Source organism: Trichomycterus rosablanca, chromosome 19 (assembly GCF_030014385.1).
Source record: "Trichomycterus rosablanca isolate fTriRos1 chromosome 19, fTriRos1.hap1, whole genome shotgun sequence".
NCBI lineage: Eukaryota > Metazoa > Chordata > Actinopteri > Siluriformes > Trichomycteridae > Trichomycterus > Trichomycterus rosablanca.
Genome location: NC_086006.1, coordinates 1,070,554 through 1,087,515, shown reverse-complemented (window position 1 = coordinate 1,087,515; position 16,962 = coordinate 1,070,554). Strand labels below are relative to the sequence as shown.

The following is a 16,962-nucleotide window of genomic DNA, read 5'->3' as shown; positions in this document are numbered from 1 at the left end:
TATTTTTTACAGCAGCGGTACCATAAAATATACAGAAAGCTTAATCATTAATGAATTATTTCTATATATTTTCTATGCAAACCAATAATAATAATAACAATTATAATAATGTTTTATTATTAACATAATACTCATACCAGAGTTCTGAGTTTCTGCCGGGACCTGATCCTGGTTCCTTTCCACTATATAGACATAGACAGGGGGGGGGGGGGGGGGGCATTCATGATTGTTTTTCCTTCTGGTGGAACCGGACTCACCACTACCCAGACCAGGATAAAACAGACAATAAATGAATAAACGATTGTTTTGTCACTGTTTTCTCTCCAGCAGCATCTCACTAACATTAGCTTGATAATTATATTAAAATAAAACCAGTAGCCATGTTTACTAGCAAATTAGAAAAATTTTGATCCAGTTTGCCCTTCAAAAAAGAAAAAAAACATAATACAAATTTTAAAAAATCATTAAAATCAAGTAACGTGGCAGCGCGCTAATTTTTCTCAAGCTCTCCGCAGTGTAAACGAGATCTAGCCGCTCGCCCTGTCAGCTCCCTACATCCCTCCAAACCTCCCCATCAGTCCATCAGTACCGGTTATATACACCAACCCTCCTCCATCCTCCCCGTCACTCTCGCTTTCTTCTTCCTCTCTTCTGTTCGCCGCCGTTCTCCTCGCCGTGCCCCGAGCTCTTGGCTGAACCGTTGGTCAGCGCGGTGACGGACGCCGCGACGCCGTTGGACGAGGCCCTGTGTGACTTGGAACGTGGCCGCAGTCGGTAGGTTTGGTAGTAGAAGTTGGCGAAGAGGATGATGAAGGTGATGGCGTAGCCGATGAGCGCCCACTGCATCCACGCCGGGAACGGACAGCCCGAGTACAGAGAGTGAGCGGCGTGGCCGATAGTCACGTGGAACTGAATCTACAACACGGAGCCGAAAAGAAAGTGGACGCATCAGACTGATAATGCATGCTGGGTGATGAATGAATGGTGAATGAGTGGTGACTGGATGAATGAGTGAAAAACGAATGATAAATAAGTGATGAATGATGAATGAGTGATCAATGTGAGATGAATGAGTGATGAATGTATAATAAATGATTAATGAATGAGTAATAAATAAATGATGAATGAGTGATGAATGAGGTAATAAATAAATGATAAATGAGTGATGAGTGATGAACAAGTGAAGATTGAATGATGAATGTGAGATGAACAAGTTATGAATGTATAATAAATGATTAATGAATGAGTGAGTATTGTTGAATGAGTGATGAATGTGAGATGAATATGATAAAAGATTGATGAACGAAAGATTGTGAGATGAACGAGTGATGAATAAGTGATAAATGTGAAATGAACAAGTGATGAATAATGAACGAGTGATGAATGGATAATGAACGAGTGATGAATCAGTGATGTGTGAGATGAACAAATGATGAACGAGTGATGAATGTAAAATGAACAAGTGATGAATGTGACAAATGTATGATGAACGAGTGATGAATCAGTGACGAGTGTGAGATAAATGTAAGATGAATGTGAGATGAACGAGTGATGAATGATGAATGTGAGATGAACGAGTGATGAATGTAAAATGAATGAATGAATGAATTCAGTATTTACCATCTGGATGATGGTGAGGTGTTTCTTCCACCACAGGTATTTGTGCATGTGAGGACCCACAGCAGCGAGACCGTAGTAACTGTACATCACAACGTGAATCCCAGAATTTATCGTCGCTCCAAAAAACGCTGCGTAAAAATGGATTATATTAATTATGATTTCATTATTACTCATAACTATATGACCAAAAATATGTGGACACCACTTCTAATTGTTATAGAGGGCCAGTTAGGATTATAGAGGGCCCTGACGGTTCGAAAACACTGATGTGGAGAAACAGAAGGAACGTCGGTAGGTCATGAAGAACACAGGAGGGTTAAAGAGCTTTAGGCTTTAGACTGGAGCATATGGTTCCTGAAGCCCCCATCCCCCTAACTCACTAACTGGTTCATCTAACGATCATTCACGTCCTGATGTGGTGTCCACCAAAGTCCTGTTAGTCAAGTGTTTTTTACTGTGGTCTGATTGGGTATTTTGGGAGGTATAAATTAATATAAATCAAAACAAATGTGTTTGTGTGTGTGTGTGTGTGTGTGTGTGTGTCCTTACACTGGCCTCCAGGAACCCACTTGACACCGATCCACCAGAGGATGAACATGGTACAGTGGTGGTAGACGTGCAGGAAGCTGACCTGGTTGAACTTCTTCCTCATGATGAAGAACACTGTGTCTAAAAATTCCACCCCTTTAGAGATGTAGTACCACCACAACGCAGATGCTATCTACACACACACACACACACACACACACACACACACACACAAACAACGACAAATAAAAATGTATCTGCACCATGTTCTCCTGGACAGGACGGGATTTCTTGTTGTTTGGTGTTCCACAAGGCTGTGTTCTAGGTCTCTGTCATGACACGTATGTACAGATCTTCCAGAACTGAGGTGCTGATTTCTGTGGATGTATTCGAGCTGTTCTGAGGCGCCGTGTGACAGTTGGTGTGAGCGTGAGGGAATATGTGGGATTTAATAAGATTAAGGTCAGCAGCGCAGGGGTTAAAGGTCAGGAGAAGCGTAGTGCTCCTGCAGTGTAAGCTTCACTCACAAACCATTTAACACCCTCATGTGCTGAACTTGCACTGAGCTTTAGGACCACTGGGAAGGATGAGTGTTACCATGGTGATATTAAGGATAAATAAGTGTGTGTGTGTGTGTGTGTGTTGATCTCACCCTGACTTCGTTGGCATCGTTGGAGTATTTAACAGGTTGGCACAGGTAACTGTAACCCGCCGCTCTGGAGCCCAACAGCAGCTACAGACAGTAAAGAGAAGATGATCGGATGAACTAAATGATGAATAAGTGGATAGATGGATTGATGGAGGTATGAATGGACGAATGGCGATAAGGTTGGATGGAATGGATGGAGGTAAGGAAGATTAATAGATGGAGGTAGGGTTGGATGGAGATAGGGATAGATGGAATGGATGGAGGTAATGTTGGATAGATGAATGGCGGTAGGGTTGGAGGAAGATAAAGTTGAATGGCGGTAGGGTTGGATGGATGGATGGATGAAAGGTTTGGATAGATGGAGTGGTGGATGAATGGATAGAGGTAGGTTTGGATGGATGAATGATTGGATGGAGGTAATGTGGATGGATAATGGGTGGTTGGATGGAGGTAGAGATGGATGAATGGTTGGATGGATGGATAAATGAATGGTTGGAGGTAGGTAGGAATGGATGATGGATGGGGTGAGATGAATGGATGGATGGATGAATGGTTGGATGGAGGTAGAGATGGATGATGGATGAATGGTTGGATGGAGGTAGAGATGGATGAATGGTTTGGATGGATGGAGTGGTGAATGAATGGATAGAGGTAGGTTTGGATGGAGGTAAGGATGGATGGAATGGATGGAGGTAATGTTGGATGGATGAATGGCGGTAGGGTTGGATGGATGGATGGATGGATGGATGAATGGTTTGGATGGATGGAGTGGTGAATGAATGGATAGAGGTAGGTTTGGATGGAGGTATGGATGAAGGGATGGATGGATGAATGGATGGAGGTAATGTGTATTGATGATGGGTGGCTGGATGGATAGAGGGATGGAGGTAAAGTTGGATGTAGGTAGGGATAGATGGATGAATGGATGGATGGAGTAGTGAATAAATGAATGGAGGTAGGGATGGATGGATGGATAAATGCTTGGATGGAGGTAGGGTTGGATGATAGATGGATGAATGGTTGGATGATAGATGGATGAATGGTTGGATGATAGATGGATGAATGGTTGGATGATAGATGGATGAAGGTGGGATGGAGCGGGGTAAAGTCGGATATGGTAGGGATGGATGGAGAGATGGATGGAAGGTTTGGATGGATGGATGAATGGATGGATGAATGGTTGGATGGAGGGATGGATAGATGAAGGGATGGATGGAGGGATGGATAGATGAAGGGATGGATAGATGAAGGGATGGATGGAGGGATGGATAGATGAAGGGATGGATGGAGGGATGGATAGATGAAGGGATGGATGGAGGGATGGATAGATGAAGGGATGGATAGATGAAGGGATGGATGGAGGGATGGATGGATGAATGGTTGGATGGAGGGATGGATAGATAGATGAAGGGATGGATGGAGGGATGGATAGATGAAGGGATGGATAGATGAAGGGATGGATGGAGGGATGGATAGATGAAGGGATGGATGGATGGATGGAGAGATGGATAGATGAAGGGATGGATAGATGAAGGGATGGATGGATGGAGGGAGGGATGGATGAAGTGGTGAATAAATGAATGGAGGTAGGGATGGATGGATAAATGCTTAGATGGAGGTAGGGTTGGATGATAGATGGATGAATGGTTGGATGGATGGATGAAGGTGGGATGGAGGGAGGTAAAGTCGGATATGGTAGGGATGGATGGAGAGATGGATGGAAGGTTTGGATGGATGGATGAATGGTTGGATGGAGGGATGGATGGAGGGATGGATGGAGGTAGAGATGGATGATGGATGAATGGTTGGATGGAGGTAGAGATGGATGGATGAAGGGATGAATGGAAGGATGGATGAATGGAGGGATGAATGGATGGATGGAGGTAGAGATGGATGGATAAATGCTTAGATGGAGGTAGGGTTGGATGATAGATGGATGAATGGTTGGATGGATGGATGAAGGTGGGATGGAGGGAGGTAAAGTCGGATATGGTAGGGATGGATGGAGAGATGGATGGAAGGTTTGGATGGATGGATGAATGGTTGGATGGAGGGATGGATGGATGGATGGAGGTAGAGATGGATGATGGATGAATGGTTGGATGGAGGTAGAGATGGATGGATGAAGGGATGAATGGAGGAATGAATGGAGGGATGGATGGTGGTGGGATGGATGGAGGTAGAGATGAATGGATGGATGGAGGTAGAGATGAATGGATGGATGGATGGGTGAGAGTGGGATGGAGCATGCGCACCTCTTTGCAGATGTAGAAGTTGAGCAGAACCATGCTGAAGTTGTAGACGATGAGGGTTTTGCGGAGCTGGAAGGCCTCGCCATGCTGCATGTAGCGTGGCCCCGCCCACAGGAAGAGCAAATATAGAGCACTGATGCCCAGAGTGGGCAGTGGTGATGACATCATCGGCCATCGCTCCACCCTTTTATCTAAACACACACAAACACACACAGATCATCATATCCAAACCCACGGGCATTACTACGGCGCTGGTACCAGCTTCTGACGGGGCTTTCCACTACATTTTGGAACATGGATGCAGGGATTCACTTCTGTTTAGCAACAAGAGCATTATTTACCCGGGCACTGTTGTTGGGCACTGCCATACCAGAACAGGACACGGTATTCCCCAAACTGGTGCCATGGACTGTTGCTCAAGCTGAGCTGTTGTTGCTCCCAGACATCTCTAGTTTACAGTAACAGCACATGTAGCTGATGTCATGTTCAGGAACCCTTCCATCATGAGCGTTCGGCACCTCGTTATTATCTTGTGTGTGATCCTGAACCCAGGAGTTAATCAGGGTGTCCACATACTTTTGGAGAGTGGATATAGAGTTACCTGCTATTGTAAGGCTCCACGTGTAGAATTGTGCCGTATCGTTCATGAGATGAAGCACCGCGTCCATGATTCGCTCGATCGTCCTGTAATCACCACAGAAACAGCGTCCACATAAATACTCAGCAGTTAAAAGTACTGAACCAATAATCTGGACCTTAAGGACCCAAGACCACCAAGGTGCCTCTGTGGGGCCCCTGAGGGCCTTTTATACCTAGTTTGGATTGTATTTACGTCATTTGGCAGACAAAAAACTGCGACCTTATACAACGCAAGCAATTGAGGGTTAAGGGTCGTGCTCAGGGGTCCAACAGTGGTAACCTGAGCCTCTGATCACTGATCACAATACCTGCTGTACTTTGTACAATACTTTTTAATAACTGTGCAATATTTGGTTAACTTCCTTCATAAATACTGTTTATATTTTTGTAACTTTTACATATTCTTACTTTTTAATATATGTGTACATACATGTAAACACTGTAATTTTCTATTTTTTGTATTCTTGAAAGCTGCTGTAACACTACAAATTTCCCCCTGTGGGATAATAAAAGGCGATCTTATCTTTATCTTATCTTTATCTTATCTTTATCTTATCTTTATCTTATCTTATCTTTATCTTATCTTTCTTATCTTATCTTTATCTTATCTTTATCTTATCTTTATCTTATCTTATCTTTATCTTATCTTTCTTATCTTATCTTTATCTTATCTTTATCTTATCTTTATCTTATCTTTATCTTATCTTAATCTTATCTTTATCTTATCTTTCTTATCTTTATCTTATCTTATCTTTATCTTTATCTTATCTTTATCTTATCTTTATCTTTATCTTTATCTTATCTTATCTTTATCTTTATCTTATCTTTATCTTATCTTATCTTATCTTTATCTTTATCTTATCTTATCTTATCTTTATCTTTATCTTTATCTTATCTTTATCTTATCTTTATCTTATCTTTATCTTATCTTATCTTTATCTTATCTTTCTTATCTTTATCTTATCTTATCTTTATCTTTATCTTATCTTTATCTTATCTTTATCTTATCTTTATCTTATCTTTCTTATCTTATCTTTATCTTATCTTTATCTTATCTTTCTTATCTTTCTTATCTTATCTTTATCTTATCTTTCTTATCTTATCTTTATCTTATCTTTATCTTATCTTTCTTATCTTATCTTTATCTTATCTTTATCTTATCTTATCTTTATCTTATCTTATCTTTATCTTATCTTATCTTTATCTTATCTTATCTTTATCTTATCTTTATCTTATCTTTATCTTATCTTATCTTTATCTTATCTTTCTTATCTTATCTTTATCTTATCTTATCTTTATCTTATCTTATCTTTATCTTATCTTATCTTTATCTTATCTTTATCTTATCTTTATCTTATCTTATCTTTATCTTATCTTATCTTTATCTTATCTTTATCTTATCTTTATCTTATCTTATCTTTATCTTATCTTTCTTATCTTATCTTTATCTTATCTTTATCTTATCTTTATCTTATCTTATCTTTATCTTATCTTTCTTATCTTTATCTTATCTTATCTTTATCTTTATCTTATCTTTATCTTATCTTTATCTTTATCTTTATCTTATCTTATCTTTATCTTTATCTTATCTTTATCTTATCTTATCTTATCTTTATCTTTATCTTATCTTATCTTATCTTTATCTTATCTTTATCTTATCTTTATCTTATCTTATCTTATCTTTATCTTTATCTTATCTTATCTTATCTTTATCTTATCTTTATCTTATCTTTATCTTATCTTATCTTTATCTTATCTTATCTTTATCTTATCTTTATCTTATCTTTATCTTATCTTTATCTTATCTTATCTTATCTTTATCTTTATCTTATCTTATCTTATCTTTATCTTATCTTTATCTTATCTTTATCTTATCTTATCTTTATCTTATCTTATCTTTATCTTATCTTTATCTTATCTTTATCTTATCTTATCTTTATCTTATCTTTCTTATCTTATCTTTATCTTATCTTTATCTTATCTTTATCTTATCTTATCTTTATCTTATCTTTCTTATCTTTATCTTATCTTATCTTTATCTTTATCTTATCTTTATCTTATCTTTATCTTTATCTTTATCTTATCTTATCTTTATCTTTATCTTATCTTTATCTTATCTTATCTTATCTTTATCTTTATCTTATCTTATCTTATCTTTATCTTATCTTTATCTTATCTTATCTTTATCTTATCTTTCTTATCTTTATCTTATCTTATCTTTATCTTTATCTTATCTTTATCTTATCTTTATCTTATCTTTATCTTATCTTTCTTATCTTATCTTTATCTTATCTTTCTTATCTTTCTTATCTTATCTTTATCTTATCTTTCTTATCTTTATCTTATCTTTCTTATCTTATCTTTATCTTATCTTTCTTATCTTTCTTATCTTATCTTTATCTTATCTTTATCTTATCTTTCTTATCTTAATCTTATCTTATATTTCTTATCTTTATCTTATCTTATCTTTATCTTATCTTTATCTTATCTTATCTTTCTTATCTTTATCTTATCTTATCTTATCTTTATCTTATCTTTCTTATCTTTATCTTATCTTATCTTTCTTATCTTATCTTTATCTTTATCGTATCTTATCTTTCTTATCTTATCTTTCTTATCTTATATCTTATCTTAATCTTATCTTTCTTATCTTATATCTTATCTTATCTTTTATCTTATCTTATCTTAGTCCAGTAGCTTCACCGCTGACCAAACTGCGGTATGTGATATACCCAGATGGGCAACATCACATGGTGCCATTATACGGTGGGCTAACAGACCACCATGCAACTCAAGCACCATAATATTTATTCATTCATCATTTTATTTCCAATTTTTATTTTACAGATTTTGCTGCTGATGAATGATGATGATTATAAAGAGGTTCACGCAGGTACAACATGACGACCGCTGCACTTTTGTGGAACCATCAGTCCCGTGTGATGAACTGACGAGTCTTCAGATGAAATAAACACACGGGCTGTAGGAACAAGGTCCCTCTGGGGCCCTGAAGCCCCGCGTGTGTGTCAGCAGCTTTCCAACACACTCGTCACCAGACCGTAAATCCACTTGATCTGCGAGCTTAGAGGAGGAGTGTGGCACGACCCACATTCGGTCCAACCTAATCACCATCACTCACCATAACCAGACACCGGCGAGCGGTCTGAACACTTACCGAAGACTGTTGCAAAAGTATGTGGACGCTGCTTCTAATTATTAGGATCAGGTGTTCAGCCACACCCCTTGCTATGAAGTGTATAAAATTAATTCTATAAAATAAATAAATTACACACCATTTCCAGTCACAGCATGTTTGTGACCTTGTGTCCAATCACAAATGCAAGCAATTAGGGAATCAGGGCCTTGCTCAGGGGCCCAACAGTGTCAGCTTCGCAGCGCAGGGGCTCAAACCAGCATCCTTCTCATTCTGCAGTAAACTGTGAGGTCCTGTGACCTGCACATATCTATACAGAGCTCTCCAGACTAGATCTACTTGTATGGGCACAGAGAAGTCCATTCTAATCACTACTGAGGAGTTAAAAGGACATTTTAGAACTTTCCACACCAACAGCTTTCATGTCGGTTCTTTTCTGGAACTCATATGTGTAGAACCGCGGTTCAGCTGAATAATGAATCCGTCTCTGAGCTCCAGTGAGCAGCAGCAGGTGATCTGAGATCTTACCTCTCTGCTGGAGATGAGAAATTCTACACCAGCATCCGGTCCAACAGCCTTCCGTTCCTAGATCTTTAAATAACTACAATCACTAACCGTTCATCAGACACACACATCAAAGTGCACCAGACCGAGCAGGCTTTATTCTAAAGATCTATAAACACTCTTTTATCTATAAATCTTTAAACAGGTAAAAGAAAAATAAGTCTCCGGACCCCCCCGCAAGGTGTCATGTCCTCCACGCGCCCCGATCTCTGTGGTGTCGCGCGCCGGCAACTGGGCCCGTTGTTCAGTGGCGCGCGCAGGGGGCGGAGCTTAGCTTCTTGTTCCCTACCTAGGGGTCACCGTGTTCCCTACCTAGGGGTTAGAACACTGAGTGTGTAATGGAACACTTCCCTCCTGTCCCCTCGTTTTTGAGCCCCTTCACTCCACTGTTGTCGACATCAAGACAATAAATGTGAGATAAGAGAGAAAAATGATCTTTTAAAAATAAAGCCCTATATAATTCTCATTATTGAACATTTTTATTGAAATGAAGACATAATATTTACAAAAAGCGCACAAGTTAAAATATGAAGACAACAACCCAGCTAACAGGGAACGTTCCCACAACTTTCGCTAACGTTATGTAAAAGTTCTCCTAATGTTACACAACACAAATATATAAATACATCAGTTAAAAATATATCAGTTGAAAATATATAGATATATCAGCGAAAAATATAAAAATATATCGGTTACAAATATATATAAATATATCACTTAAAAGATATGAATACATCAGTTAAAATATATATAAAAATATCACTTAAAAATATGAATTCTTTTTAATAACAGTCAAGAGTGAAAACAATAGAAAAATAACTATATAAAGGCCTTTATTTAGAAATGACACATCAGAATTACTTGATATTAACTGAGTGTAAACTACAGATGGTGTTCTATCATTATGAAGTGGAATTATTCTGTGGAAACTAGAGAATTCCTTTTTATAAAAAATCTATATTGAAAATAATGGAAATTTGACAATATAAAGGGCCTTTATTTTGAAATGAAACATCAGAATTGCTTGAAATTAACTGAGTAACATCTACAGATGGTGTACTATCATTATGAAGTGGAATTATTCTGTGGAAACTAGAGAATTTCTTTTTATAACAGTCTATATTTAAAAAAATAGAAAAATAACAATATAAAGGCTTTTATTTAGAAATGATACATCAGAATTGCTTGATATTAACTGAGTGTAAACTACAGATGGTGTTCTATCATTATGAAGTGGAATTATTCTGTGGAAACTAAAGAATTACTTTTAATAAAAGTCTAGGTTTAAAATAATGGAAATTTGACAATATAAAGTGCCTTTATTTTAAAATGACACATCAGAATTGCTTGATATTAACTGAGTGTAAACTACAGATGGTGTACTATCATTATGAAGTGGAATTATTGTGTGGAAACTAGAGAATTCCTTTTAATATAAGAGTTGTAATATGTAATGTGGGTTTTACTTGATAAAATACAACTTGTTTTGATGAATATTTTAAAAGCTATTGAAGTTATTAATATGCTGAATACATTAAATGCTATTGCTTTAACTTCAAAACCAACTGCTGCCGCCGCTGCTGGCATAAAGTTTTGATGCGTTATGTGGAGTGAAGTAAGCTGGCATCGAAGTGTGTCCACATACTTTTGGGCATATGGTGTTTATATTATGCTTCACCTAATTTATATTTTTTTCCTTGAACAAAGTGATTTTAACCGATGCAAAAAAACTCATCTTCAAACAAAACTGCAACCTGATGTGATTCTGCACCTCCACCACACGAGGGCAGCAGATCATCGATCAAAATCAAACTCATGCACTGCCGCAACAACAGGAAAAATAATAATAGTGTATTTAATAATAATTATAATATAATAATAATATAAATAAATAAAACAACTTTTTATTAAAAGAAATAGTTTAGAAAAAGTTTATTAGCTGTTTTTTTTTTAAACTGTTAATGAACTGGTGATTTCGTGATGCGATTCTGCAACTCACCACACGAGGGCAGAAAATCCCCAATTAAATCAAGCTCAGCAACTGCAGCAACTACAGCAAAATAATAACGATATATAGTGTATATGATAATAATTATAGTATAATAATAATAATAATAATAAATAAACCCAACTTTTTATGAAAAGAAATAGTTTAGAAAAAAAATTATTAGCTGGTTATTTGTTTTAATAGTTTATGAACTGGTTATTTGTATAAAAAAAAAATAGAGTTTGTGAACTTGTAATTTTTATACAAATTAAAGTTTATGAACTGGTGATTTAATAAAAGTAATGTTTAAATTGTTACTGGATAAACATCTGCATACATTCGTTCAGGCTACTGCAGGACCTGCACCGAGCTTCTCATGTTAGATCAAATATCACATCAGGAACGACACAGCTGGGCCTCACCTACCTCACATTTACATTACAACTCACCAACTGAGAATATCAGTTATTTACAGCTCCACTTACTGCCTGTGTGAGGTTTGGCATGTTCTCCCTATGTCCATGTGAGTTTCCTGCAGGAAACATTTATCACCCAGTAAGTGGATTGGCAGATAAATGAGAGAAGATGAATAAAGATGAATGAGAGTGAAACAGAAGAGATGAAGATGTGTTTGGTTTCTGAAAGTTTCCATTCAGAGCTCCAGCTGGAACTCGTCCTCGTCCTCCAAATTACACTTCAGCTCCACGAGCATCAGCCAAGATTCTCCAACACACACTCACACACTCTCTGCTTATGTGTGTGTGTGTGTGTGTGTGTAGGTGTGTGTGCTTTGCACCTAGTGATTCTGGGGAAGCCGGACCCACTGCAACCCTGACCAGGATAAATGTTGGTAACACATGAACGAATAACTGAACTCAGGTCAGAAAGGATGGTTGTTGCTGTCGGGGTTTTTTCTGGCCCTCTGACGCCCATCAGTAAATTAAAGTTTGGTAAGAGTTGGAAGCGGTTGCCATGGTGATGGTTAGCTCAGCGTAATCCTGAGGAGGATCGCTGACCTTTCATCCTCGTGTAAACTGATCCCAGCAGGACTCGCGCTCGTCCATTTAATCATCCTCGCTTCTCGTTTATAAACCCCGTGACCTTCAGCCGTTTCACTGATCTGCTCAGCTTAGCACTCGGCTACATAATCACGTACTGCTGCACAGTGCTAACAGCGCTAACAATGCTAACAGTGCTAAAGATGCTAACAGTACTAACGATCAGTCTAGCAGTCTAAGATCAAGGATCATTTTCATAACACGTTTAGTGACCAGTTGTGTCATTTCGCTAACTAGATTTCACCAGTTGTTTGGTGACTAACTGACTATATGAGCAAAATTATGTGGACACCCATCTTAATTACCCCAGAGGAGCAGCGGCTGTAGTACACTGTGTGGCCAAAAGTATTCGGACACCTAACCACCTTGCTGGACGTCCCATTTAAAAAACAAACGGTATTAAAACACAGTGACGTCTGTGTGATCTGTTCAGCTCGAACAGCAGCCGCTCTTCTGAGGAGGCTTCTCACAAGACTCTGAGCTACACTGTGTCTGTGGGAATTTGTGCTGGACACTAATGTTGGTCAAGAAAGCCACAGTTGATGTTCCGGTTCATCCCAGAGCTGTTGAGTGGGGCACTGGAGCTTGCTTTGTAGAAGAATAGGAAAGGACCATCCCTAAACTGTTGTTGCAAAGTTGGAAGCATAATCATTTTGTCCATATAGTTTAGCTTTAAAGGAACACGCTCAGTTTAACACACTCATGATCAGGCGTCCACATACTTTTGGCCACATGTTGTGGAGTTTTGGAGACTGAAAGCACTGGACCTGTTCTCTTTTATTAATGCATTAATAGTGAACTGAACCAGATGTGAACGTCACTGTGGTCCACACCACGGCTGGATGTGCAGATCGGGTCCTGTGTAACTCTATCGTACTGTGTCCAGATCTTTGTGGTCAGGACCGTGGACGTTATCGACCTTCAAACGAAGCTCAGATCCCGATTTCCCCTGCAGTCAGACCGGCGGAACCGTGAGTGTGTGAATCTGGAGCTCAGGCTGCTCGTAAACACGTTTATGGCTTCGTGTTGAAGCTTTACGGTTCGGTTCTGTGGTTCTGTTCCAGCACGGGTTCTGGTTCAGGTTTTGTGGGGAACAGAGCGCCAGTGTTCTGACCTCATTCTAATAATGAGTTCACCATCTGACGTCTGGAAAGCTCGGAATCGAACGAGCCATGCTAACTCAACACGCGTGTTCAGAATTTACTCGGTTTAGGACTCAGAGACTCTGTATGGCCAAAAGTATTTGGTCGCCCGACTGTCCAGTTTAAAAAACAAATGGTAGTAAAATAAGGGCAGAGACAGCTTAGCGGTTAAGGTACAGGACCTGTAATCAGAAGGTTACTGGTTCAAGCCCCACATCTGCCAGCTTGCCACTGTTGGGCCCTTAGGCAAGGCCCTCAACCCTCAATTGCTTGCAATGTATAAAGTCTTAGTTGTAAGTTGCTTTGGATAAAAGCATCTGCGAAATGCTGAAAATGTAAATCTAAAACAGACTGACCCTCTGTATGATCTTTTCAGCTAGAACGGCAGCCGTTCTTCTGAGGAGCTTCTCACTTGGAGGACTTTGAGGTATGTCCATGTATGGGAATTTGTGCCCATTCAGTAAAAGATGGCAGTGTTTGTATGGCTGAGCGCTGATTGATCAGGTGGTGTTCATTCCAGAGCTGTTACGTGGGGCTGAGATCAGGACTCTGAGCAGGCCGAGCTTTTCTTCATGTCTTTATAGAGCTTGCTCAAGCAGGAACAGAAGAGGACCTTCCCTAAACCATTGCTGCAAAGTTGGAAGCATATACCTTCCTTTATATAACTGATTCATTACAGCTGTTAGCAACTGCTGTGGCTGAAACACACCGATTCAAAAATGAGACTGGGCGTCCCAATACTTTTGTCCGTTTCTTTAGTCTTGTGTACTTTCTTCTCAGACTGTAAATCACGCTCTACACCCACGTCACGGCTTGGCTGTTTAGTTTTGGTAGATAAAAGCTGTGTTGATGATTTCTTACAGACTGTCTCACGCCCCGAGTCACCTAACAGAGCCGAGACGTCACAAAAAACGCCGAAAAACCAAGAGGGTCACGACAACGTCTCAGAGGAAACAGAAAACACCGTCGATCTGATCCAAAATTCTGTGTTCAGCAATTCTGTCTCTCTCTCTCTGTCTAGCTTTCTGTATCACTTTTAATAATCAAATACCATCAGATTTGTTATAGTTTTATTCACATTTGTGGACAAAAGTATTTGGACGCCTCCAATTTCTGAATTTATGCATTTCAGCCACAACAGTCGCTAACAGCTGTAATAAATCAATGATATAAAGGAAATTACATCCTTCCGGCTTAGTTTAGGGAAGGCCCGTTCCTGTTCCAGCATGAGCCCTGACCTCAGCCCCACTCAACAGCTCTGGGATGAACCAGAACACCAACTGACTTCAGTGCGGGCACAAATTCCCACACAGACATACTCAAAGTCTTGTGAGAAGCTTCTCAGACGAGCAGCTGTTGTTCTAGCTGAACAGATCACACAGGGGTCATGTCCAAATACTTTTGGCTGTACAGTGGATCTAGTTAGGTTAGTGCATGGTAAATGTTCACCAGGAGAAAGGAGAGTCGTTCAGATGATTTTAACAGAACCTCTGGATCGTTTCATCCAGTTTTCACATAAATGCCAGGATTTGAGATTTAAACGTCTTTAAACGCTGCAAGTGACGGCAGCACAGATAGCGGGATTAATGAGGTGGTTTTCTTGGATGCTGGCGGTTAAGGAGGAACATCACTATCACTATAAAGCGTCCACACAAGTGGGAGAGAGTTTTACATCCAATAAAAACAGAAACATCTCAGAGTAACGGAACCCAGCAGGAACGTCCAACATCCAGACGTCTACAGACAGAAATATGGCTCATACAGTCATAAAGTATACGGACAAAAGTACTGGGACACCCTTTTTAATTATAGCTGAATTAATGTGCAATAAATCAATTATATAAAGGAATTTATATGCTTCTAACTTTGCAGGAACAGTTTAAGGAAGGTCCTTTTCTGTTCCAGCACGTTTAAAAACAAAGAAACTTCACTCAGCAGCTCTGGAAAGAACCGGATCACCAGTGTCAGCACCCAGCCATACAAATCCTGTCATCGTTTGACTGAACTCAGACACACTCGTGAGAAGCTTCTCAGAAGAGCTGAAAAAAATCACACAGCATTTGGTTTTGAAATGGGACGTCCAGCAAGCTCACAGTCAGGTATCCAAATACTTTTGGCCATACAGCACAAAGCTTGCCGGTTCAAACAAGTTCCTTGTCCCTAAACAAGGCTGCCTCTATTGCATTAAGTCACAAAAGCGTCTGCAAAAGGCCGTGAATGTAAAGGGCGGCATGGGGGTTTGGTGGGTAAAACTGTCACCTCACAGCAACAAGGTCCTGGGTTCGATTCCCAACAACTGGGAAGGTCCGGGTCCTTTCTGTGTGGAGTCGAGGTGAACTGGAGATACAAAATGTCCATGACTGTGTCTGACATTAAAAACTTGAACTGATGAATCTTGGGCCCCTGAGCAAGGCCCTTAACTGTAAGTCGCTTTAGATAAAAGCTTCTGCCAAATGCTGAAAATGTAAATGTAAGGACCTTGCTCGAGGCTGCAAGGATTCAAACCATGAATGTTCCGATGGATGGTCCAGAGCCCTAACCACCGTGCCGCCACTGCCCTGTGCCAGGCTGAGTAAGAGCTTGACTATTTGGTCTGTTCATGCCCAGTGCCAAATTTGTGCCACTGCTTTGTTTCCTGGAGGTGGCGCCAGAATCCAGCCTTTACATTTACAGCATTTAGCAAAGATCACTATATACACTTCGAGCAACTGAGGGTTAAGGGCCTTGCTCAGGAGCCCAACAGTGGCAACTTGGCGATGACAACCTTATGATTACTAGACCAGTAGCTTAACCACTGAGCTACCACTACCCCATTTGGCAGCATGTTGCAGACACAGTGACATCACTGGTCCAACAGTTTTTGACTTTTCTTGCACGTTGTTTGAGGAAACGTTCGACTTTTATTTCACATTAAACAGCCAGATGTGACTGTAGTGAGATTCTGTATTGTGAGGTCTGGAGCGAGGTTGTGCAACACTTGCTGAGTGAGCACACTGTTTACCTCAGCCTTCCTTTCACAAGATTTAAAAGGGAAGTGGACGAGACAATGGACGAGTGGGTAAGACTCTCTCTCTCCTGTATCTCTCTCTCTCCTGTATCTGTCTCTCCTGTATCTCTCTCTCGCTCTTCTCTCTCTCTCCTGTATCTGTCTCTCTCTCTCCTGTATCTCTCGTCTCTCTCTCTCCTGTATATCTCTCTTCTCTCTCTCTCCTGTATCTCTCTCTCTCTCCTGTATCTCACTGTCCTGTATCTGTCTCTCTCTCTCTCCTGTATCTCTCTCTCTCTCGTCCCGGTGCTGATGAGCACATGATTATTAAGCACTTCATCAGATCAGGTTAATGCACTTATCACTGAGCCCTAAATATAGCA

The 16,962-nt window shown here is 39.6% G+C and overlaps 1 protein-coding gene across 1 annotated transcript; it reads right to left on the bottom strand.

The window, feature by feature from the left end:
- elovl4b (ELOVL fatty acid elongase 4b) lies at window positions 1–9,476 on the bottom strand. Its single transcript, XM_063015407.1, has 7 exons — window positions 9,371–9,476; window positions 5,651–5,733; window positions 5,053–5,240; window positions 2,801–2,881; window positions 2,170–2,341; window positions 1,621–1,748; window positions 1–915 (listed from the first exon to the last, which is right to left on the bottom strand). The coding sequence occupies exons 2-7, from the start codon at window positions 5,715–5,717 to the stop codon at window positions 625–627; spliced, it is 927 nt and encodes a 308-aa protein (XP_062871477.1). The 5' UTR covers window positions 5,718–5,733; window positions 9,371–9,476; the 3' UTR covers window positions 1–624.
- Between the last annotated feature and the right edge of the window lie 7,486 nt (window positions 9,477–16,962).